Raw genomic sequence first — 26,588 nt, forward strand, 5'->3', positions numbered from 1 at the left:
ATTTAGGGACACCTTTTGGGAGAATTTACATTATCTTGAAAGGGCACATGGGTGAATATTTTATGTAAGATGATTCAAGATTATGGAGTCTCTTAATGGATTAAGTTCTGGTAGGGGTTACAGAATCCTTCCTGGAACCTTTTAATACCAGGGAGTATTTGGAGAAGATTGTCTAGGTAGAAATATGAGTCTGTGACCCGTTCCCTCTTGAGAATATGATGTGTAATAAGTACAAAATAAACCATATTTTCTAAAAAGTGATTTCTTAATTTAAAGGATTGAGCTTTTTATGGGTCTAAATTGCCTGCTCCTGTGCTTGAGAGTATTATTGAATGATTATTAAAAATGCAGCCTTATCCACTCAAATACAAGCTCCATAGATTTCAATGGGATTTGATTCCCGACAAGCACAGATTATAAGAGCCCATGCATTGTAATAGTTTGAGTGTTGGGCTATGACTCTGGAGATCAGTGTTCGATTCACCACCAGGTGACCTTTGACAAGTCACACACTCTCAGCCCAGCAGGCCCCATGATAGGTTCTCCTTAAGGTCGCAGTAAGTCAGAAATGGTCTAAAGGCACACAAGTGTAAATGGAGGAGGAGCTTTAATCTTATATGATGGTCTCTTACTATGTGTTTAAGGAGAATGTGTTACATTTAAGAATGTGATTTACTTTTGATGCTAATTTGTATTTTCTTATGTGGTCTTTTAATAATGCTGGCATTTTAAAAGATCTGGTATTTTTATTGTTTGCATCTGTGATCTTTTTTTATGCTTTCCTTCCATTTTTCCTCAGTTCAGTATACAGCTACCATTTGCTGTGTCTTGGAACCTCTTGAATACTATTTTCCATATACATGGGATTGGCATAATCTAGGGATCTCCATTTAACCATAGTTAATTTTTAGGAGTATCTGAACATTACACTGAAGAATTCAGAAAGCATTTAGGCCCCCTCCACACTGCCCCTATATCCCAGGATCTGATCCCAGGTTATCTGGCAGTGTAGACTCATATAATCCAGTTCAAAACAGATAATCTGGGATCAGATTCGTGGATATAGGGCAGTGTGGAAGGGACCTTAGATAGCACCCAGGGGCATCTACGCTGTAGAATTAATGCTGTTTGACATCACGTTAGCTATCATGGCTCAATGTTATGGAATCTTGAGAGTTGTACTTTGATGAGGCCTCAGCACACTTTTACAAGGTAAAAGTAAAACTGCAACTCTCTGGATTCCAAAGCATCAAGCCATGGCAGCAAAAGTGGTATCAAATTGCATTCATCCGACAGCACAGATGCACCCTTCATCTGACAACAGGGACTTACCTAAATGCCTCTCAGATGTCCTCTACTCGCTACTAGCTAATAAACTTAACTATAAACATAATATTGTTTTTTCTCTATGTTTTCTTATGGTAAACATTGACTTTGTAGGGTCAGGAATCATGCAAAAGGTGAGCTTAAAGGGATTTGGGTTTGTTGAATGATGGAGAGGGAGGATCCTGAACTCTGTAACAAACAAAAATGTGAGTTACAGAGACAGAACTCACAGCTAGAAACTATGTCCTTCATTATTATTTAGAAATGTGGCCTTTTAACTATGGTTCCAATCTGAAACATCAATTTGTTTATAGCTGATAATTGTTGTTAGCACCCTGAGAACTCCAAAATCCTGGATGAAAACATTTCACCTAGAGTTCTCTCTCCTTTATTTCCATCAATTTACCCTTTTTCTTTTCATAACTATGAAATGACAAGTTTGGAAAGGACTTCTCTGCCTTAGGTCTTGCTGAACATTCTGTTAGAGGAACTTGTGTCCCACCTTCATAGAAAAAAAAATCTGCATCTTCTCTCTGGTGGATATTTTTATGTTTACGGGCATCCTGTTATTCCACAATATTGATCATTCATTTTAAGGACATCACAAATACAGTGATATTGTTAGGACTAAGGACAAGGGTTCAGAGTTAATATTAAAATGCCCAAATATCAAAGCTCTGTCAATTTTGGCAAGTATGGTCAATAGGAGGCACAGTGTTCTTCTTCCAGGGACACATTCACATTCATCCCTTAGGTTAGTTTGAAACTGGCATAGAAGGAAGTGGTGTTGGTGTATGGATAAGTACACTGGAAACTCTGGAACTGGTTCAAGACCAAAATGGTGACTGCAGCAATTTCAGAATCTGCAGTATTTGTGGCTTGACAGTAATGGGTTTATTTCCCACCTCCACCATTGGAACTTGCATGTACAGATTGGCAGAGTGCTTTGGATGTCCACACAGTGATTCTCATTCTACAGAACCCATTTAATTGTGTGATGTGACTGACACTAGAGTATGCCGGGCCGGGCTGTGGCGCAGCTGTTGAGCAGCTGCCTTAAATCACTCTGACCATGAGGTCATGAGTTCGAGGCCAGCCCGTGGCGGGGTGAGCACCCGTCAATTAAAAATAAAAAATAGCTCCTGCTCGTTGCTGACCTAGCAACCCGAAAGATAGTTGCATCTATCAAGTAGGAGATAAGGTACCACTTATAAAAAGTGGGGAGGCAAGGTTAACTAATTTACGACCTGGTATGAGGAAGTGCCGTCAGTGTGGATGATGAAGCAGCTGCTCCCCCCTGTGGCCAGAATCGAACATCCCCTCAGAAGAAGGTTAACTTGCCTCTGCGTGTGTGTCTCTCAGTCTCTGTTTGATGTGTTTATGGGCATTGAATGTTTGCCCTATGTGTGTTATAATGTGATCCGCCCTGAGTCCCCTTCGGGGTGAGAAGGGCGGAATATAAATACTGTAAATAAATAAATATGCTGATGCATGTTAAGGGTTTTATTTCAGACTTTCCCCTGATTTTGCTTATCTCAGTTTAAAACACTGAAACTAGTTTGAAACTGGATGAAATGATCTGTGTAGACATGATTCAGAAGGGTCAGAGAGAGAGTGATTTCTTAGTGCCTGATGTAGGCTTATGGAGATAGTAACTGGTGATGGTAGGAGTTGGAAGAGACCACAAGAATCATTCTGTCACGCACAATTGACTCTATGTTTAAAAACCCCTGAAGAAGGAGACTCCACAACACTCCAAGGCAGCATGTTCCACTGTTGAACAGCTCTTACAGTCAGGAAGTTCTTCCTAATAGTCAGGTGGAGTCTCTTTACCTGCAATCAGTTGCTCCATATCCTAGTCTCCGGAGAAGCAGAAAACAAGCCTGCTGTATCTTCAACAACCTCTGTCAAGGCAGTCTATGTTGTGGTAGTAACAATATACAGATTACTTTCCTATAAATTGGAAGTCCATTTCTGCTTACCACTAAAAATGCTTCACCCCAACTGCTCCATGCTTCTAAAAATGTATAAGGAATTATAGGAAGCGATTTTTGATGGAAAACCAGGCTAGGTATCTGCTTGACTCCTTTTGCTTTTAACAAGCCGAACATTTAAAAAGATTCAATAGCACAATGTAGTGTTTGACAATAATATGGTCTGTAGCGGAACAGGAAATTATTGTCTATTCAAACCCAAATGAATGGAATGTAATTTCCTGATAAATTCTAATTCAGACATCTAATGTTGTTGTGTTTTTTACATATTTCCTTTCCTTCAATTTCTTTTTCCTATAGGCAGAATTAATATAAGAATGAATATCAATAAAAAAGAAGGGCAAGGAGGTGATTCATTCAGCTCAAACTCTCTATTACAAAATTAGTTCTTTCTCTGCTATTAAGGGGGCATTTTAAGCACTGTTAAAATTAGGAGTTCAGTTTCTGCCAATTCTGTCCAATTTTTCAAATTAGTTGCCTGTGAGTGCAAAATTGCCTTTATTGTATAAAAATATCTTTGCAATCATAATATAGCAGTTGTTCCTAAGTCAAAATTGATGGGTTATAACATTTTAAAATTAAAACATTAAAAGCTTCCACGCAAAGGTATGGTTTGACAGCATCTATATGAAGGAGAGTCTCTTCCATTTCCCCGCTTATGTTTTGGTTGTGTGCTAGTTTTATAAAATGGAGCTGTAAAGGCTTGAAAATAAAGTGGAACATGAAGGTCAATGCCGGAAGAAGCAGTGTTTAAGTTGTTTAGCCATTTTTCTGTTACAGATGCCCCTTGTTATCTGTCACTTGTAGTTGAGTTGTAGAGTTCATATTTTGCATGAAAACTATACTAGATTAAATCCTCAACTTGAGCTACCATAGAAGGTTTCTGATTGGAGAGCCACTAGCCTCACAAATTCGGACCCAGATGGACCAGAATAGTCCATCATAGCCATCTCTATGAAATGGCTTTCTCTGCTCCTGTGTCCTGTTCCATCACATATTATTTGGCCCTCATAAGTATCCTAAAGGCTTTATGTTGGTCTTTCCCAAGTGAAAAGGCACTTTGTGTATTCCATCATTTGATCAACACAATGCACACGGACAAAGACCTTTGTGGTGGTACCTTCTTTGGGCCAACATAATGGTTCAAAATACAGTCACTAGCATTGGAAGCTTTACAGGGTTCTTCACTAGGTAAATATAGAAATAAACAAACAACTGTAGAAAGAAAATGACAGCCTGAGGGCCACAGTGTCTACTTTTGGGATCTTACAGGAAGTATATGTAGAGGAAAAGTGTCCAGCGACAGCTTAGCTTGTTAAACTAAGAAATACAATGCCTGACCAACTGGGTGGTGGTCATGTTGCAGTTTGGGGTGGTGTGGCCTGTTTTATGGCTGCTACAACAATGTATCTTCTTAGCGTGGGGGGAGGCTGTGTAGCTTGTAAAGCCACATTGGTGTTCCTCAGTTTGGCCATTGTATGGCAAGCAACCCATTCACCCAACTGTAATGGTGCAGATGTGGTTTCCACTCCGATTTGGTGTCTAAATTTAAACTTAAGTGCTGGACTGAGATCTTCTCAGTCCGCTTTGATCTTCATCCCATCCACCCTTCCTTTGACTTGTGGAATTATATGCTTTTATTGGTCACAACTTTATGGGGTGGTTGGCATGGGTGACCAGGATTGGGTGACCAGTGTACTCCAGGTATTGGTGGTGTAAAGGGTCCCATCAGGAGTCGAGGTGTGTGTGGTATGGAATAGATCATGAAGAATGTATTCAATCTCTTGGGGATAACTTTAGACAATGGAACAGATCATGTTTGCCAAATCAGGTGGTTTTATCCAGTATTAGATGGGCCAAATCTTTGGAAAAACACTCTCTAGTGAAAGATGACACAAAATTAACCTTCTTGGGTTTAGGATCCACTTGTGTGTAACTGAATTTGGTGTCTTCAGGTTTTTAAGGTGTTTCTGCATCAAAAATGGTGAAATAGCATCCCGGGGAAAGAACATGCCAGCTTCTGACATTTATAGAGAGCATATAACAGTAACACTCCCTTTCCTCTTTTTTTTTAGCCCTAAATGTTCTAAAATTAAAATGTACGTGTGCGGCCAGCGTCTGCAAAAACCTCAGAAGCCCAGCTGAGGTGTGCTGCCACTGAACAGGATTTCCAGTGGTTAGAGGACACAATTGTAGTGCTATTTATATATTGTGTGTCCTACTGCCATGATAGGTCACCTTAAGGTTGTCACTTGCCATATGTCAGAAACAACAGAAGAACCTCACTTAGTAGCTTCAATTACTGTTTTGTTGAGCATCACAAGCAGGTTGAATTATATCAAACAGATAGATCCACAGATTTTTGTTTCATTTATATTTTTGCAGAATTGATCTCTGAGCCTAGTCATCTGGCCCTCGTACCTTTCTAGCTTATGAAAAATAGACATTTTAAAAATGTTAAACAGAGTAGAATGGGCTCTGAAACTTGTGTAAAAGATGAGTTACCACTTCCAGAGGCTTTCAAGAGAGACAGTTTGCCACAAAACAACATAGTTTTGGTCACAAAATGATAGTTCACAAATCGAGGAGGTGAGGACTGAATAAATAATCTTCAGACTATATGAGTCCCAAGACAGCAGTTTGGCCATTCCAATACATATAATATATTGGATATCTGTATTCAATTTTGCATTTGATGAATGGAAGAGACAGAAGACAATAGCTTGTGTTTCAGGGAGGTAATACTTGATGCTTACCTAAGTTGTTTATAATTGACTTCTCTGTGTGTACTTGCACACCTATATGTTTTTTGTATATTTTCCTGTCTACTTTAATAGTGCTTTTGGTAGAGTTTATTGCATGTTTACTTTTTTGGTTATAAGTTGTGGGTATTCCATTTACTTCTATATTTTTGTATTATTGTTCATTTGTTTTTTATATTGGTTGCATATATTGTTTTAATTAATCATTGCTACAATATTCCATAACATTTTTTGTGTATGTATTTATGATACCTTTGTTTGGTTTGTGTATTCTGGGGCAGAACCTCTGCTAGAGCACATGGTTTAAAGTGGAATAGCTACATGGGAGAGGAAGAGAGTCCGTTGTTGATGTGCTAGCAGCCACTAGATCTATATAGCTTCCAGGTAGGGCTCATAAACACAGACTCAATAACTCACAGCAGACATGAAATCACTACTGGACATGTGGTCCAGAGACTTCTGATCTTTATCGTAGGGCAAACTAGGTTAAATTGATTTAGTCCTACACTAAAGAAAGATGGGAAATGGAGTTGGGGTGAAACCTCGGACAGCCCCACATTTTGGGCACAGCGCAATCTGGTCCAATGTGTCTGCTGTCTACATGGGCCATCATTATTCACCAAGAAAAAAGGGGATGTGTTCAGCCCATTTCACTCCTGCTGCCACTGCAGATGGCCACAGTGCTCCAAGAAATCTCTTGGCTGTTATAGGCATCCTATGCTGATAACAGCATAGGCACCCACATGAAAAGTAAAGGGGATTATGGCAATGGCAATAGGGAAGGCAAGGTGGCTATCCAGTGGGGTTGAACTAGTTTCATTCTGGCTGAACCATGTAGACTCTATCTTGCTGCCCCTGCAGGTCTGGCACATAATGCGTGGCCACCTCCTGAACCAGTCTGGAGTTCCAGACTGGCCACCAATTAAGCAGCTAATGTAGTCTTTGTGCATTTGAGAACAGGGAGAGTAAACTGATATTTTATTCATTTGGATTTAGGAGAAAAGTTTTAGAGGGAGATATAGAGTGCTGTGCCAACAACTAAACAGGATATGGAAAATGAGGGGGTGGCATCTGCATCTATTTCATGTTTACTTTTGTGTCTTAATATATAGAAAACTATGCCTGCAGCAAGAACAAGAGGGTTGCCCAGCTGAAATACTATAGCTTGAAATGCATGTGTCCCTATGTCAGTTTATCAGAGAAGATGAAGATCAAATGAGAGCAGATTGTCTTAGGAGAGTAAAAGGATGTGAGAATGTTTCTAGATATGATGGAGAGACAAATACATAAAAGACTGTATCACAAATAAGCTATCAGGAAGCATAATATATCTTTGAAGGTACACATTTCATTCCAGTCCTCCTGTTGTACAATGATTATTGGCCACAATTTCAGCTTCAGCACTTTCAAATCTCAGAGAGTATGAATGTCACCATAGGGGGTTCTGTGGATGGAAAGAAACCTGTCACTTCTCAGAAAAAGAGGAGGATATATGTAGTGTTAATAGTAGACAATTTAGTATTTAGGGTGTCAAAGCTAGTGATATATGAACCCGACAGGATGCCTCAATATGTATGCTGTTTTTCAAGTATAAGACTCCAAGATGTGACACAGAAGTTGCCAAAATTAATCAGTCTGAGTTATCATAATCCTTCTACTGAATCTGTGAAGGAAAAAGTTATACAGCCTTGAATACATAGCAAGTAACAACGAGCTTGGGAAGAGAGACAAGAATACCAATGTGTCACCAATATGTTGGCGGGGGGGGGGGGGGGTCCACCATTGAGACTGTACTGGGAAGGCAGAGATGTGATCGAATATACCAACACAGGGAGAAGCACAACTGAGTCCTTGTGACTGTGAAGCGAGATAGGCCAGAGAGCCAGCATGACAGTCCCCCTGGGATAAAGGTTCTGCTGTTAAATGCTAGGTCTGTGAATGGTAAAACAACTGCCATTCAGGATTTAATCCTGGTTAAAGTAGCAGATCTAGTATGCATTACTGAGACCTGATTGGATGAGCTGGGGGAGGGGTAAACCTCACCCAGCTCTGACCTCCAGGCTTCGGGGTGCATCAGCAGGCCAGGTAGTGGGGTTGTGGTGGTCTATCGTGATTCCATCGCCCTGAAGCGTACACTTCATCACCGCCAGCTCCCCAGTAAACCAGGGGGCTGGTTTGGATTGTTGCGACAAGAGGGGATGCTCAGGGATGATTGTGTCAACTGCCCTAGAGACCTCCGAGTTATAGAGGTCTACCAGAACATCGACAGGATCATCAGCCAGCATGGCAGGAAAATCCCCAAGAGACGTCAGGAATCCATACGGATCCATAAGTCTCCTGGGGCGGACCAACTTAATGGGTCCTCCACCCCTGTGGGGGTTAGAGGCTACAGTGAGTCTAAAGCTGATCAGGTGATTGTTGGTCCATGACAATGGAATAATTTTTTTGCTTTCCCACACCGACATTTCCCCCCTCCGCAATAAAAACTTCCAAAGTGTGGCCAGCTATATGGGTTGGCCCAGATCTCACCTATCTGTCAGGTTTTGTTGGATTCATTTTTACTTGTTCAGCCTGATGACATAGACAAGGTTCTTGGAGTGGTGAGGGCGACCACTTGTGCCCTAGACTCTTGCCCATCTTGGCTTATTAAACTTGCCAGTGGGGGATTGGCTGATTGGTTTATGGGAATCATTAATGCCTCTCTTCAACAGGGGCATATAACATCTTTCCTCAAAAAAGCAATTGTAAGACATATACTGAAGAAGGCAACTTTGGATTCGTCATTATTGAACAACTACCGACCAATTTCCAACCTCCCATTTTTGGGCAAGGTACTGGAGAGGGTGGTCGCTTCTCAGCTCCAGGAATTCTTGGATGAGACCGATTATCTAGATCCGTCACAGTCTGGTTTCAGGCCTGGTCACGGGACTGAGACGGTTTTGGTCACCTTGGTGGATGACTTCCGCAGAGAGCTAGATGGGGGAGTGCATCCCTACTGGTTCTCTTGGACATCTCAGCGGCGTTCAATACCATCAACCATGGTATCATTTTGGGGTGGCTCTCAGGAATGGGTCTTGGGGTCGTTGCTTTGCAGTGCTTCTCCTCCTTCCTGAGGGATCGCACCCAGATGGTGAAGCTGGGGGATACCTGCTCAGACCCCTGGCCTTTGACCTGTGGGGCCCCACAAGGTTCCATTCTATCCCCCATACTTTTTAACATCTGCATGAAACTGTTGGGTGAGGTCATCCAGGGTTTTGGAGTTCGGTGCCATCTCTACACAGATGACACCCAACTCTACTACTCTTTTCCACCGAATTCCAAGGAAGCTGACCAGACCCTAAACCAGTGCCTGGCAGCAGTGAAGAACTGGATGAGGGATAACAAGTTGAAGCTTAATTCAGACAAGACAGAGGCCCTCCTGGTCAGTCACGGGGTATTGGGTGGCAACTTGTGCTCAATGGGGTTGCACTCCCCTGAGGCCACAGGTCTGCAGCTTGGGGGTCCTTCTGGACTCATCACTGACACTTGAAGCTCAGGTGTCAGCGGTGGCTGGGAGGGCCTTTACACAACTAAAACTTGTGCACCAGCTGCGTCCTATATGGATCAGGCCCTGCCTATCTCCGTGATTGCATCTCCCCCTATGAACTGGTGCGGGCCTTGAGATTGGCCGGGGAGGCCCTCCTCTCGCTCCCACCACCATCCCAAGTGCGTTTGGTGGGGACGAGGTAGAGGACCTTTTCAGTAATGCCCCTCCGGCTCTAAAATGTCCTTCCAAAGGAAATCAAGCAAGCCCCTACCCTGTCCACTTTCCATAAGGAATTGAAAACCTGGTGGTTCAGGCAGGTTTTTGAATAATCCACTCTGGTAAACCACTAACTCATGGCCCTGAAATATACTGTACAAGACTCATCTATCCCTAAAATGGATCATGTTAATCTATTTGGTTAATGATCCCCGTCCCCTCAATCGAAGGGTTGTTGTATTGATTATCTTAGTTGTATAGTTTTATTTTGCTTTAATAGTGTGTTTATTGTGCTGTTTATGTAGTGTATGCTGTTTGTATTTATGGTTGGAAACCACCCCGAGTCCCCTCGGGGAGATAGAGAGGTATATAAATAAAATTTTACTTACTTATTTTTACAATAGTTATCATGGTGCATATGATACTGAAGCAGTAATATGAGAACATCTCAATGGGCAGAAAAAGCAATAAAGGAACAGTTGGATGGAATGACTCATGGTTTCAGATGTCTCAACACTAATGAACTTGGGAAATAAACATAATGAACTTAACCCCTTAACATGGAGATATATATATACCCTACTGAAACATGATGGAATGAAATATCATAACTGAGAGGTATAACGTATTCAACAGGAAGATTTTAAATGATGTGAAGGCACTGAAGGCACATTCAGAACAATTGAGCAAAATTATAAGGGGGGAAAGAACCGTGACATCATAGAGAAGGTCAACTATAGACCTTCAAGCTAGACTGAAGACTTGCATGATGTCTACTCAAGTTAACTGAAATACTGAATGAAATATCATGATTAGAAATGCCAAAAAGAAGGGAGTTCATGTTCCATGAGAGTTGATTCAAAGTGAGACACTGGAGGCACAATTTGCGTAAACGAAAGTAGTGAATTTCTCCTTCTACATTAGCCAAAAACATTCAGTACTTTCAGTTATGCCTAAATGCATGCCAACCATATTAGTATTATGATATGCATATATGCACATGTGTGCACACATGACTATATTGCGCACAAAGATACACCATTGTTTAAAATCAGATGATATTAATGGAATGCACATTTCTATCCACAGCTATTGCACCAAAAAAGCTTAACTAGAGCCTATAAGCACAATTCAATTCACAATTGAGTTGGCAAGAAATATAAAGTTAAAATAAATGTGCTAATTTAGGTATGCTGAAACATCTTTTGGACTGCAACTGTTAGAATGAATAATATTAATTTTCTCTGTGTATGTCAACTCTTTTTGTTACAGACATGGGGAATGAGCAGTGCACCTATTGCTGGGTACCTCTTGCTTTGGTAACTACAATTATGATTATTTCCTTGCTGAAAAATATTTCATACTATTTAAAAGAAAAGAAACAAAAAGGTAAGAAACATTGTAGGTTTGGGCTTAGAGATAATTCAGTAAGAATATTAATATCATGCAAAATGTTAGCAGAAAAATAATGATGTTAGTTGTTTGGAAAGATTTAGCAATGGGTGTTGGGTGAGCGGGAAAGTATGGATTCTGCCCCCACAATTTCTCTTCTGTCTTCAAATTGCAGAGAATGAGACGCTGGAAATCATTCCCACCTAAAACTCTTTTATTTGCTATGTTTACACATTCTGGGACCTGTGAGTTACTGCAATGCTAAAAAAATCAGGGAAGGAAAATTTCATTAGGGGATGGCAGAATACTTTTTGAGGTGACACATACCCTATTATTATTATTATTATTATTATTATTATTATTATTATTATTATTATTTCATGTTTTCCCCAGAATTGGGACTGTAGGCAGCTTACAAATTTAAACAAGTAGAATATAGCTACATACAAAACATACAAAAGAGCAACATTGAAATCAATAGCAGCTGATTGAAGGACAGCAAGGAGTGAATCATTCTGTCGTATGTAGCATATCTGGATTTCAGTAAGGCCTTCGACAAGGTCACCCATGACTTTCTGACATACAAACTAGTCAAATGTGGGCTAGGCAAAGCTATGGTTAGGTGGATCTGTAATTGGTTAAGCGAACAAACCCATCAATGCTTGCTCTTCATCCCGGAAAGAAGTGACAAGTGGAGTGTCGCCGGGTTCCATCTTGGGCCTGGTTCTGTTCAACATCTTTAGTAATGACTTAGATGAAGGGCTAGAAGGCATCAAGTTTGCAGATGACACCAAATTAGGAGGGATAGCCAATACTCCAGAAGACAGCAGCAGAATTCAAAATGATCTTAACAGATTAGAGAAATGCGCCAAAACTAACAAAATGGAGTTGAATAGTAACAAATGCAAGATACTCCACTTAGGCAGAAGAAATGAAATACAAAGATACAGAATGGGGGGGCACCTGGCTTGACAGAAGTACGTGTGAAAAAGATTTTGGAGTCCTCATGGAAAACAAGTTAAACATGAGCCAACAGTGTCATACAACAGCTTAAAAAAGCCAGTGGGATTTTGGCCTGCATAAATAGGAGTATAGTGTCTAGATTCAGGGAAGTCATGCCTTGGTCAGGCCACACCTGGAATCACACTATGTCCAATTCTGGGCACCACAATTGAAGGGAGATGTGTCCAGAGGAAGGCAACTAAAATGATCAAGGGTATGAAGAACAAGCCCTTTGAGGAGCGGCTTAGAGAGCTGGGCATGTTTAGTCTGAAGAAGAGAAGGCTGAGAGGAGACATGATAGCCATGTATAAATATGTGAGGGGAAGTCATAGGGAGGAGGGGGCAAGCTTGTTTTCTGCTGCCCTGAAGACTAGGACACGGAACAATGGCTTTAAACTACAAGAAAGGAGATTCCACCTGAACATCAGGAAGAACTTCCTCACTGTGAGAGCTGTTCAGCAGTGGAACTCTCTGCCCCGGAGTGTGGTGGAGGCTCTTTCTTTGGAGGCTTTTAAACAGAAGCTGGATGGCCATCTATTGGGAGTGCTTTGAATGCAATTTTCCTGCTTCTTGGCAGGGGGTTGGACTGGATGGTCTCTTCCAACTCTATGATTCTATGAGTCTATCATCTAGACTACACTGATCCAGAAAGAAATGTCTGTGAAGAAGAAAATCATTCTTCAGCTTGTTCTTTAATGTTAGTGCTTTAGACTTCGTATGAACAAAACCATTCTACTTCAAAGTTTATGCTTCAGCATTTAGACTTAAGTGTTGCATTATTTATCTTGCATTTTATGTGTAAAATCAATACACAGTGCCTATGTAATGCTATAATAATCTCATTAATAAAAGGAAGGCCATTCCTGCCATTGTATTTTACTTGTACATGGGTATGATCCTTGGCATCTCCACTTGGCATTTCCAGGTATTTGGCATGTGCAAACACCTTGCTGCTGCCACTCAGCATTGATTTCGTAGAGCAAGACTCGGGGTTGGTATCCAGACTACAAATTCCATAGTTTGTGGATCACAGAAACACCAACAGAGGCTGATGAGTTAGGGTGCAACCATACCTCAAGTTTAGAAGCTCACAGATTATCCTTCCTTGTTGCAAAGCATACTAAGTGGACTAATATTCTGACTTCTCTTGAATTAATCTGAATAAAATATTTGAGAGCAGAGCTATTTCAAATGCAGTGAGGTAATTGTTGTTCAGAAAGCCGACACTGAATAGTGGTTTTAGCATTGGATTGTGATTTTGGAGAATTCAAATCCTTGTTTAAGTATGGAAACCTTCTGGGGGACCTTGGGCAAGTCACTATCAGCCTCAAAAGATGGGAAAACAATGTCCCTCTGAAGAAATCTTGCCAAGAAAACCCCATGACATATTTACATTAGTGCTGCAATACACTGAAATTGACTCGAAAGCATACAACAACAACAACTTTTTTGTCCATGGTACAAAGTAGGAAATGCAGCAGATTGACTGAATCAAACAGAATCCTTTTGTAAATTACAGAAATAACCGATGTTGGTTTTTCAGTTTTGTGTATAGTATAGTAAGAGGATAAATGCTCCTGATGGTCTCTGGTGGGAGAGATGAAAGAATGTTCAGTTTATATTTACTAATTCATGGACACATGCTCAAGATTACTGTATACACTCTAGCATAAGCCTAGTTTTTCAGCCCTTTTTAGGGCTGAAAAAGCTCCCCTCATCTTATACTCGAGTGAGGGTCCTGGCCGGGTTCTGTTCAGGTCAGCTTATACTTGAGCATATAGGTATTCAGAGTTGGACAGTCTTATCTGAGGATTATCTGCTTTGATAATCTGGATTATATGGCATGTAGAATGGGCCTAACAGAAAACCACAAACAAGACATTATCTGGGTAGCCGTGAATTTTCCGGCTATATAGTCATGTTCCAGAAGCATTCTTCCCTGACGTTTTGCCTGCATCTATGGCAGGCATTCTCAGAGGTTGTTGGCCTCGCAAACTCTGAGGATGCCTCCCATAGATGCAGTCGAAACGTCAGGAATGAATACTTCCGGAATATGGCAATATAGCCCGGAAAACTCACAGCTACCCTAGTGATTCTGGCCATGTAAACCTTCAACAAGACATTAGTTCCTTCCGAGCAATAGGTATGCAGAGTTTACTGACTTGGATGCTGGACTTTTCATCTAGACATCATAGATAGTAAACACCTATGTACTTTTGGATTTTCCCTCTCCATTTTCAGCGTTAAACTAGAAAAAGATAGAACAAACTCTTGAATATCTCAAAGATCTGGGATTTCATCAGAGATAGGCTTGCACAAATGCAGACAATAACTGCATTGTTTAGAGTTGTAAAAGAAGCATGCGCCTATTCCAATGCCCGACACTGCACTGGATTTCCTATTACAGAGGAGGTTAAATATCTTGTAAAATTCTAATTCCCAGGATTTCATAGCATTGTGCATTAGTTGTTAAAGTGGGGTCAAATTGCAGTGATTCTAGAGCGTAGATACACCCCTAAATTAATACTTTTCTTTGCTACCTTAAATCTATGAAAAAGCAAAGAGGAAATAGGAGCTGCATCGAGAGGCAAGATGTTACATAATTTGTTCCATCACATATCTTTTAATCTCTGACCTGATTAGGCAGGATGCAGTCTCCTTTTCTTCTTCTTTATATCATATGTCTAATGGCATTGAATGTTTGCCATGTATATGTGCAGGCAAGTGACAGGAATCTATTTGTACACACTAGCCGTGATTTATTTCTTGCCTCTCTCAAAGCTCTCCAGGGACCAACCCCAGTCCATGGACTACTTACTATGTTGAATAGTGTGGCTCTAAGTAAATTGAAGGTGCATGTGCAATGTAGAATTAATGCAGTTTGGCACCACTTGAATTATCATGATTCAGTGCTGTGCAATCATGGGAGTCGTAGTTTTGTGAGGCACCAGCACTCTGTGGCAGGGAAGGCTAAAGACCTTGTAAAACTACAATTCCAAGGATCCCATAGCTTTTTGCCATGGCAGTTCCGGTGTACATGCACTATGAGTGAGTTATCCTTTCAGGTCACTGAAAAGCTCTTATAAATGACAAAGTCACAGAACTGCATTGCATATAAGCTTTTCTACTTTTCTTCCCAGAATACTTTCCAGGTTACATATATGAAGACAACCCTGAAAATAGCCCAAGGTATGGCCGATATTCTGACCATTTTCTCTCTCCGGAATGGACGAATCTTGTGTTTATATTTCATAGACATGTAATATAATAATAATTATTATTATTTTATTTTTATACCCCGCCCCATCTCCCCGAGGGGACTCGGGGTGGCTTACATGGGGCCAAGCCCAGGCAAAACAGACAATATAAAACACAACAATAAAATAAATCAATCAACAATAAAGCAAGTCATAAAACAAATGAGATCACATAAAACAAGCATGCTTGATAAAATCCTGGGTTGGCTCCTAAAAAGAACTGGGCCATAAAAGTGCTAGTAGTGTCAGAAGTAGGACTGGATCATAAGGTATCCTTTCACAGATAGTCTTTGATGTGAGGGAATTCCCATATTGTTCTAACACAAGAGAGGGGGCATTTTTCCAGCATTATTTTTCATATTAGTTTGTACTTTTCCTCAGCTTTCTAAGCAGAATACTCAAAGTTTAGAGCCAACAGTGAGATAGTCACAATAAATCTGCTGTATCTATTGTTGTGGACACTACCATCACCCTTTCCACTCACATTCATGGGATATAATAATACAGTCCATTATTCAATCAAATCGTGGTGGACTATCATTAATTGCATTGTAGTATTTGACACTACACAATTATGGCACTAGGATTCCCTTTAACAGCCAAGGCTACATCTTGAGGAATCCATGGATCTTCAGTTTGCTGATTCACCAGAGCCTCTTTCATTGTGAAAGAGCCCCTACATACATTCAGGAACAAAGAACTTAAAGAAAAATAACTGAATTTGTATCTCCATTTATATTCTGAACAACTAATTTTAAACTAAGTGTATCTATTGTCACATGAACTGCTTCACAGTATTTTCAGAGATCTAACTCCTGTCACTCTTTTTACAGTTATGGTGAATTTAATACTGAAGAATCTCCTGTTTATGACAACCTAAATCACCGCCGTCTAGAAATGCTAGGTAAGTTGCATTTAAGGTTTTCATTTTATTTCACTTCTGACATGGGAGGTGAAACATAATCTCAACCACACCTACCCCTCTATATTTGCAGGCTGCACCATCCACTCCTTGAAAATACCTCACTCCCCAAAATCCAAAAAGCAAACCTTTATTTTTCCATTGCAAATAAGGGATACTATTTTCCTACACCACTTTTATCATAAGACTTGAGCATCCAGCTTTTAGTATTCATGAAGTTTCCTGGAACCAAGTCCCAGCAGATATCAAAGGACCACTTCCAAATCCATCCATATATTGCACAAGATTTCTCTAGCCTAAAATGATAAATTTTAATATATTGGGTTTATGGTTCCCGTCCCCTTGATCAGGTCATGTAAGTGTTATTTATTGCTATAATTGTATTATTTTACTTTGCTTAAATCATGTGTTATTATGTTGCTATGTAATGTTTGTGTTGTTTTTATGATTGGAAACCACCCTGAGTCCCATCTGGGAGATAGGGCGGTATATAAATAAAGTTTTATTATTATAATATTATTATTATCTTGAGCATTCTGAAACCTGCAGAACATTCCACTTCTTTTCAAGCAAAAAATCACTTCTCTATTGCACAAAAATACAACCTAGATTGGACCCATAATGGCCCTCTCACCCCAGTACCTGCAAACTATTTTCAGCAACTTGATTAATTAAAATACATTAAAGAAAAATTTAAAAACTCAAATATTTAATTTTGGAAGAATCTCCTACCTTCAAACAGCAAGTCTTCCATTAAATTTCCCCAAGGCAACCAAGCTCATACATTTCCAGTTGTAAAAATGGCTGTGCCCTCCAGAATTGTTGGAAATCAACAGGCTCAACCCTGTGACCTCCAGAGTTATGTCAATTCCTTCCTTATGTAAACTTCCTGAGTCCCTCCGGGTGAGAAGGGCGGGATAGAAATATTTGAAATAAATAAATAAATAAATAAATAAAATAAACTTCAATTTTCATCTGAAAAAATGGATGACAAACCTAGACGTGAAAATGGACATACACCACCTATGACACTGATTTTTAGCTGAAATTCCTGAGATATAGCCTGCCACTAGGGCAAAACGTCCTTGCTCCAATTGCCCAGTCAGATAATATAACTGAAACCAAACATTCTATGTGGGGTGAATTACTACATTTTGTTTTGAAAAGAAATAGAACGTCTATGAGAACAAGCCCTATGAGGAGCGGCTTAAAGAGCTGGGCATGTTTAGCCTGCAGAAGAGAAGGCTGAGAGGAGACATGATAGTCATGTACAAATATGTGAGGGGAAGTCATAGGGAGGAGGGAGCAAGCTTGTTTTCTGCTGCCCTGCAGACTAGGACACAGAACAATGGCTTCAAACTACAGGACAGGAGATTCCACCTGAACATCAGGAAGAACTTCCTCACTGTGAGAGCTGTTCGACAGTGGAACTCTCTCCCCCGGACTGTGGTGGAGGCTCCTTCTTTGGAGGCTTTTAAGCAGAGGCTGGATGGCCATCTGTCGGGGGTGCTTTGAATGCGATTTCCTGCTTCTTAGCAGGGGGTTGGACTGGATGGCCCATGAGGTCTCTTCCAACTCTACTATTCTATGATTCTATGATTCTATGATTCTATGACTAACGTCATATTTAGAAATTATGATATTGTAAAATGGTTTTAAGAACTTATAATTTAGAATTCACATTTATTATTATTGCTGATCAAAGTGAGCCTGAAACACTACCTTTGCTAATAATGCCCCAACCAAAAGGTTTCTGAGATTCTGCAAGGGACATTAAGGACATCATCACACGGCCCAAAATTTGGTGGTGGCATGGTTTTTTTGTACTTTTGTCACGGAGCCTGCCGGCTCCCATCACACACATTAAAAGTACTTTTGGGGCAGTTCCATGATGGAACTGTCTCAAAAATCATGCCACTGCTGAAAAATTTCCAGCAGTGGACGATGGGAGGATTCCTGTCTTTCCATAAGAAAAGATGGGTTAGCCCCCTTCTAAGCCAGCTCCACTGGCTGCCGATATGCTACTGAGCCCAATTCAAAGTACTGGTTTTGACCTATAAAGCTCTAAACAGTTCTGGCCCTATTTACTTGTCTGAACGTATCTCCTTCTATGAGCCAGCAAGATCCCTAAGATCATCCGGAGATGCCCTGCTCTCGGTCCCACCTGCCTCGCAAGCACAGCTGGTGGGAATGAGGAACAGGGCCTTCTCGGTGGTGGCTCCTCGGCTGTGGAACACCCTCCTGAGAGATATCCGACAAGCCGCAACCCTTCTGGGCTTCAGAAAAGCTGTAAAAACATGGTTGTGTGCTCAAGCTTTTAATGAGTAAACGTCAAGTCGACATGGTCCGTTGTAGGACTGAAGCATGAGGATTTGGGATGAATATAATTAACTACATATGTTTTTAAGGTTTTATAATGTATTTTAATAGTTTTAATTGATTGTATGTACAATTTTGATTTATAATTGTATTTTAGGCATTAAATTTGCCAACTGTTGTAAGCTGCCTTGAGTCCCCCTGGGTGAGAAGGGCGGGATAGAAATGCTGGAAATAAATAACTAGCTGGCTTAAAGAGGCTTCCCCCTGTGTGATGAGGTAGGGGGGTAGCAGCCACAGCAATTCTTGGTGATTCCTGCAACGTGTGTGAAAAGATTGTAAGATGTAACATCTGCAATGCTCTCCTTTGTGGGGCTCATTGAGAAATACAGTTGCGGCAAGATGCCAAGGAAAGTTTTCAGTTTCTCCTTCTCAATGAGTCCCATGATCAAGAGAGCCCACCAAATGCCATTTCCAGCACCCAGATGTATGGTGTCTCAAAGCCCTTTAGTCAGAGCCTAGCTGAAAAGTTTTTTTTTAGTGAGGTGGCATCATCTGACATAGCTATGATTGTGGAGCTCTGTAATCACAGTTGCATCTGATGAGGCAAGATATTAGACACGGTGCTTCATGGGCAGTTCTCCTAGCTATGATATAAATACAAATATTGTTGGCCTTTCACATTTCTGGTTTTGACTTTTGCAGATTTGGTTATTCACAATTTTGATTAAAATGTTCTCTCTAGGTCCTCCAGTGTGACTCTGTGGTCAACCTCTTGCAAAAGTTGATAATACTCATGCTGGAAGACCCAGAAAGTCATTGGGAAGTATTTTTTTCAGACCCTTTCCCACTGTTAATCATAGTGAATGTGGAGGGCTGACTGTACATTTAAGTTCCAAAAAGCTTTAGGATATAATATACTGACAAAAGGTCTTGTTTCTATCAGAACATGGATTTATTAACACCATAATGCAAAGCATTCTGTTAGCATTTCTTTCTCATTTCCAGCTTCTTATATCCAGAATGTCTTACTCATTTATAACATCCTATTGTGCTCATTTGAGGAGGAGGAGGAGGAGGAGGAGGAGGTTGATCAGTACTTATGAGATGCCCAGAATATAGAGCTTTCTCTCCTACTTTAAAAGTTTTAAACAAAATTTGTATGCTGAAATCAGTGCAGGGTCCTCTTATTTCTTGCTTCACCATATGTGTCCTCTCCAGAAGAGATGCAAGCCAACACTTCTTCTTCTTCTTGGCCACATCAGAGAAGGTTCCTTGGATGAGACGTTCATTGGAGATAGCCAAACTCAAGAAGTGCTGGATTGCATTGTGTTGGGAGATGTGGCATGATTTCCTACTTGAGAGCATTTCTGTACTACTCTTGGGCACAGGATCCTTACAAAAAAGAACAAATAAAAACACACTGATTACTTTGAAATATAAGTGCACCAACCTCCATCTGCTCTCTTCAGCCCATGGATGAGAGAAAGAAGTTCGAAAGCAACATTGTCCCCCTTTTCAGGGAACTGGTGGTGCTGGCTTCCATTCCCCAGCAGAAGCCATTTATTAGTGTAGCACCATATTTCCATATATTCTAATAGCATATTTTTTACATTTCAGTAGAATAGTCTTAAATAAACTATTTTATGACACATGTTGAAAAGTGCCACACTGAATTTTAAGTGGAAATCAAAGTTCAATGCTGAATGCTTAAATCAACCACAAACTTGGGGTGTTGTGTGGTTTCTGGGCTGTATGGCCGCGTTCTGAAGATGCCAGCCACAGATGTAGGTGAAACATCAGGAGAGAATGCTGCTAGAATATGATCATACAGCCCGGAAACCACACAACACTCCAGTGGTTCTGGCCGTGAAAGCCTTCAACAATCACATACTTTTTTCTACTTCAAATATTCTCCAGATGAAAGCTGCTATGAACCAATGAATGCTCAACGTCACCCCTCCACCACTGAAGTACAGGTATTGTTTTTAATAAACTGAGCGTTATTTGCTGTTTAGCATGGGCATTTTGCATCACAGTTGTGTTTAAATTCTAGAATAAGGTGTTCTTTTCTTTGCTAGTCTATATCAGCCTACCCCTTTTATATATGCATATATACTGGACTAAATGCCCAGTTAGCTACCTCCTGATTGGAGATGACCTCAATCAGGGCTTCTTAAACTTGTGCCAAATTTGGTCCAGTGAATGAAAATACATCCTGCATATCAGATATTTACATTACAATTTGTAACAGTAGCAAAATTACAGTTATGAAGTAGCAACAAAAATAATTTTATGATTGAGGGTCACCACAACATGAGGAACTGTATTAAGGGGTCACAGCATTAGGAAGGTTGGGAACCATTGACCTAGATGAAGAAAAATGGTTTGAGATGTGGTCTTCCTCAATCCAGAAAAAAAATGTTTGTCTGGAGCTCTTGAGCTACATTTAATGTAGTTACCATATATCACATTCTCATACACAAGCCCAAAACATTATGTTGCAAGAGACTGAGATAGAACTTCCCTCACTATTAAGCTGTATATTGTTATTGATCCAGTATATTAAGCTCATATATATTGCAGTGCTGTTTTTATGGTTTATATGCAGGCTGGAATTCACTTGGAAACTGTATTTGTAAGTGGACTTATGTCTGTGAGCAGCAAAGCGGCTGTTGTGTATTGTTGCGTACATTTTTATTTGTTAAATAACTGCACTTTTATTTTTATTCATAAGTAATGAAATACAAAGACTCATAGGTAACAAGATGACTATCATTAGGTCAATAATATGAATTAATTTATTTTGAAGCAGGTAGCTGAACATCAGATGTGCTATGCTTCCTTGGATCACAGTGTCAGAAGAAAACAGAAGAGAAACAGAAAAAAGAAATACCCTACAGCAGAAATGGATGAAGACCACCTTACTGTGAGCAGCTCCATGCCTTCAGACACCTGCATTTATCTCAACAGTGAACAGCTAAATGCTGAAACTGAACTGACTGAAGATACTACACATGAAGAGCCCTTCAGTGTATTTGGTATCATTCCCACTACAAATGATGCCAGGTCTGTAGGGATTTGCCCAGCAAAGTAATTGTGGCCAGTAAAACAGGTAATTTACTTGGAAAATAACTAACCAACTGGGGTTAGAACTTGGCACTTAAAAGATGATTAATTGGCAGAAGGAGAAGAGCTCCAGAAGCAACAGCAAGTCCTTTTCCTTCGGAGTTCATTATGGATGTGTCCAAATGATATATGTCGATTGCAGCACACTTCTTCACTCGGTTTCTTACATAATATAAATGTGTAAGTCAGAGATGGGGAAGCATAAATTTAATATGAATTATGCCAGCATCATGAAACCAGGGAATATGTTGATGTGAGGAAAATCAAGCTAGATTTCATTCTTGAAGCCACAGTTAAAAAAACTAATTGAGGCAAGTATCAAAATAGTGTGGTAAACCTTTTCCCAAGTTTAGAGACTGGTCCCAGTGAGTAACTCTGCTGATAATGCAGGGTCCCAAGTCACATCATTTCTTCATTCTACTGAACTGGAACTCCATATTATTGGATGCCTAGACAGAGGAGCCTGACTCATACAAGATATTATATGTACAGTGAAGGTGCTTGAATCTCTTCCTTATTATACTGTCTCCAAATAACACACCGGTGTATATACTGTGTAATGTATTGTTGCTGTGCATCGTCAAGCCATTTCTGGATTATGGCAATCCTATCATGGGGTTCTTGGTAAGATTTGTTCAGGGGGAGCTAGCCATTTTTTTCCTCTGAGGCAGAGAGTGACTTGCCCAAGATTACATCATCTCCAGTGCTGAAACCACTATACTGTATCAATATTGACTCCATAATACATATAGCAAGCTATTTGACCTCAGCAGACTGAAATCAAAATCAAGGTTCCAATATCTATTATAGAACTCCAATATGCCAATGATAATGTAGTCTGCGTACATTCAGAAGACCTACAAGCCACTTCTAAATGCCTTTGCAGAAGCATATGGGCTCGACCTCTCACTGAACATCAAGAAAACCAAAGTACTCTTCCAGCAGCCACCAGCCAACCCCTCTGAAATGCCAGGAATATAGTTTAATGGTGTAATGTTAGAAAATGTTGACCATTTCCGCTACCTCGGCACCCACCTTCACAAAAGTCAACACTGATGCTGAAATACACTGCTTGAGCTCTGCGAATGCAGCATTTTCCCAATGAAGCAAAGAATGTTTGAGGACCAGGACATCTGTAGGGATACTAAAGTACTTATTTATAAAGCTGTTGCCCTCCCAACCCTGTTATATGCCTGCAAAACATGGGCTGTCTACAGACGTTACATTCAACTCCTGAAACGATTCCATCAGGGTTGCCTCCGAAAACTCCTGCAAATCTATTGGGAAGACAGACAGACAAATGTCAGCGTGCTGGAAGATGCAAAGACCACTAGTATTGAAGCGATGCTCCTCCGCCATCAACTCCTCTAGACTGGCCATGTTGTCCGAATGCCCGATAACCATCTCCCAAAGCAGTTACTCTACTCCCAACTCAAGAACGAAAAACGGAATGTTGGTGGACAGGAAAAGAGATTTAAAGATGGGCTTAAGATGAAATTGCTAAACTAATGTATTAATGTATAAAAAATATGGTGGATAAAATGGATAGGATAAAAGATTATTTAGAGACATTTGGAAGGACAACAGGTTTACAAATAAATTGGAATAAATCAGAAATGATGCTATTGAATTACACAAAAAAAGAAGAAAAGGATTTTATAGAACAGAGCAAGATGGGAATAAGAATTAAGAATAAATTAAAATATTTGGGAATAATTATAACCAAGGATTGAAAAGAAATGGAAGAGGAAAATATAATAGTCTTAAGGGATAAGGTTAAAAAGCAATTATTAGAATATGAAAATTTAAATTTATCATGGTTTGGGAAAATTGCATTAATAAAAATGAAAATACTTCCAAGGATAAATTTTATATTTAGAATGCTACCACTCCAAATTACGGAAAAAGAATTGAATAAATGGCAGCTAATGATAAACAATTATTGTAATGGTAATAAGAGAAATAGGATAAACAAACAATTAAGGTACAGACCGCAAAAGGAAGGGGGACTAGCACACTCCCAAATATAAAACAATATTATGAAGCTAACAGATTAAGACTGGTTATTGAAGGACTGATAAGGATGATATAGAATGGTTAAAAATAGATTCTGAAAAAGTAGAGGAAGATATTCGGAATATATTTTTTAAGGATTTCACGAGAAAAGAAATTAGGGAAATTGGAAACCCAATGTTAAAGAATGTATTAGATATATGGATTAAATATAAGAAAAAGTTAATACCGGAGGGTTCAAGAATAATTCCAGTTATAATGGAAAGGAAGTTCCCAAAAAATTTAAAAAATATATTGGATAAAGTATTAAGGGAAAAAAACCTAGACAAAATAGGGGACTGGATTAAGAGGGGAATGAAGAAGGAAAAGATAAAGGAGGAATTTGGGGAAATAAAATTGACATGGTTCCATGGTGTTCAGCTAGAGCAATGGTATAAGAATTGGGTAAAAAATAATAAAGAGGGGAAGGAACCTAACCAATTTGAACAAATAATACAAAATGGAAGGGATATAGATGATTATAAAAAAAATGAAAGGTGTAACTGGTAGAATCTATAGAATATTGGGTGGAATAAAAGAAGGAGAGAGAAAAAATACCACTCTTAAGGAATTATGGGAGGAGGAGTTAGAGATGAAAATAAATGAAATGGAATGGTCGCAATTGTGGAAACAAAGGCACTTGAAAAATTTATCAATAAGAGTTAAAGAAAATTATTATAAGATAATTTGGAAATGGTATTTAACGCCATTAAAAATGTCAAATATTAATAAAAACCATCCAAAAAATTGCTGGAGAGGCTGTCAGGAAGTGGGAACATATATACATATGTGGTGGCATTGTAAATATGTTAGGAAATTTTGGTACAAAATATTTAAAGAGATAGAGGATATAATGAACATCAAATTGGAAAAAAAGCCTGGTATTGCATTATTATCAATATATAATAATAATAAGATGGATAAAAAAGAAAAAGAAGCAATAACAAATTTATTGACAATAGCAAGACTGCTTATAGCAAGGAACTGGAGAAAAGTAATAGATGTACGGATTGAAGAATGGTATAAGGAAGTATGGAAATTGGCAATAAATGATAAGCTAACATGTAAATTAAAAGTTAAAAGAGGGATATGGAAAAAAATGATTTTGAGGATGTATGGGGGAAATTTATTGAGAAAGGACTCCAAAAAAGGGATGGAGGGCTACCGCCTCAGGAAGAAATGAGATTTTGGTTAGACAATGCATAAGAAATGGCTCGGGGAGGGGGGGGGGATACACAGTGGTGAAGAAATATAGATAGACAAATGTTAACGATGTAATAGATATTAATCAACAGTAGATATAAAAGAATGATGCAAGTATTGTATGATAAATTAAATATCTGCTATGTGACAAAAGCAATTATTGTATGAAAAAATTTAAATTCAATAAAAACGATTTTTTTTAAAAAAAAGATGGGCTTAAAGCTAACGTTAAAAACTGGCAAAGACACTGAAAACTAGGAAGCCCTCGCCCTTGAGCGCTCTAGCTGGAGGTCAGCTGTGACCAGCAGTGCTGTGGAATTTGAAAAGGTACGAATGGAGGGAGACATGTGCCAAGAGGAAGGTGCATCACGTCAACCCTGACCAGGACCGCCTTCCACCTGGAAAACGATGTCCTCACTGTGAAAGAACATGTGGGTCAAAAATAGGGCTCTACAGTCACCTATGTATCCAGCACTTGGAAGGCCATCATACTCAGGCAATGAGGGATTGCCTAAGCAAGAATACATAAACATATAAAACCTATAATATATATAAAAACTGTAACTGATCACAGATAACAGCAGGGATTACTATCAGGGGACCTTCTGTGTGCCAAATTTTATTTTCCCTATTCTGTGTTATGAAGAATTTTAGAAGTCTGGAATGTCCAACACTCAGTACAAAAGGTATTGAATTTTCAAAACAAAACCCCGCTTATCTGCTATGTATTTAGTATTTGCCACATTGTTCATGTAGTATTTAAAGTTAATTAGAGAGCAATGTGCTTTGGTTCATCTAATTAGCACTTGTATAGCTAGAAAGCTAGCTAATTTAATGGTCTCATATGTTAAGTTTCCTGCTGGTAAATACTGCTAGAGTCAATCCACATTACTTAATGTGTGTGAAATGTCTTGTACATTCAAATTCAATTGTCTGTAAGGAAAGTGGTAAATGAGGTATAAAATAAATCTCTAAGGAAGAATTTGGTGTATTTTTTGGTATTTAAAATACTATTGTTGATTTTTGCACATCAATTTCATAATCTATTCTGGAGGAAAATAGTCTCCATTATTCCTTAAATATACCCACTGAAAACAGTCTAAATCCTTGCCATGATTGAAATTGCCCTATTTGATACTGTAGGCAAAAACACTTGAATTAAGCAAACGTTATTGCTTTGAAATCAGTGGGTGACATTTAAGTAGGGGCTGTTAAAAAGCAAAGTCTGATTGGTTAATCTTCTTGAAATGATGTTTAATGGCAGTCTTCTGGTCCTAGTGGGCAAATGCAAATGCACATCAACATGGCCCTAGATGATGTTCCACTAACCTTCACATACCAAGACCTTTCAATTAACTTTATGGCAAATAGCCAGAGATTACTTTTGATCTCATTTTTCTGCAAGTAAAATGTAATGCCATAATGTTCATTGCAAGTAACCCTGATCTTGTGATTTAATCAAATAAATGAAGTACTTAACATTGTTATTAA

General features: G+C 39.4%; 1 protein-coding gene across 1 annotated transcript; it reads left to right on the top strand.

The window, feature by feature from the left end:
• Positions 1-10,947: 10,947 nt before the first annotated feature.
• On the top strand, positions 10,948-24,736 carry LOC103278398 (T-cell receptor-associated transmembrane adapter 1). Its single transcript, XM_016992554.2, has 5 exons — positions 10,948-11,213; positions 15,359-15,407; positions 16,309-16,379; positions 20,634-20,692; positions 21,526-24,736. The coding sequence occupies exons 1-5, from the start codon at positions 11,075-11,077 to the stop codon at positions 21,808-21,810; spliced, it is 603 nt and encodes a 200-aa protein (XP_016848043.2). The 5' UTR covers positions 10,948-11,074; the 3' UTR covers positions 21,811-24,736.
• Positions 24,737-26,588: the final 1,852 nt, after the last annotated feature.

This window comes from Anolis carolinensis, chromosome 3 (genome assembly GCF_035594765.1).
Source record: "Anolis carolinensis isolate JA03-04 chromosome 3, rAnoCar3.1.pri, whole genome shotgun sequence".
Lineage (NCBI taxonomy): Eukaryota > Metazoa > Chordata > Lepidosauria > Squamata > Dactyloidae > Anolis > Anolis carolinensis.

Excerpts from the sequence above, each read along its gene's own strand:
- LOC103278398 (XM_016992554.2), top strand. The coding sequence starts at position 11,075 with ATGTCAACTCTTTTTGTTACAGACATGGGGAATGAGCAGTGCACCTAT. Across the intron at positions 11,214-15,358 it reads AAAAGAAAAGAAACAAAAAG|AATACTTTCCAGGTTACATA; the intron begins GTAAGAAACATT and ends TTTTCTTCCCAG. Across the intron at positions 20,693-21,525 it reads CCTCCACCACTGAAGTACAG|CAGGTAGCTGAACATCAGAT; the intron begins GTATTGTTTTTA and ends TTTATTTTGAAG.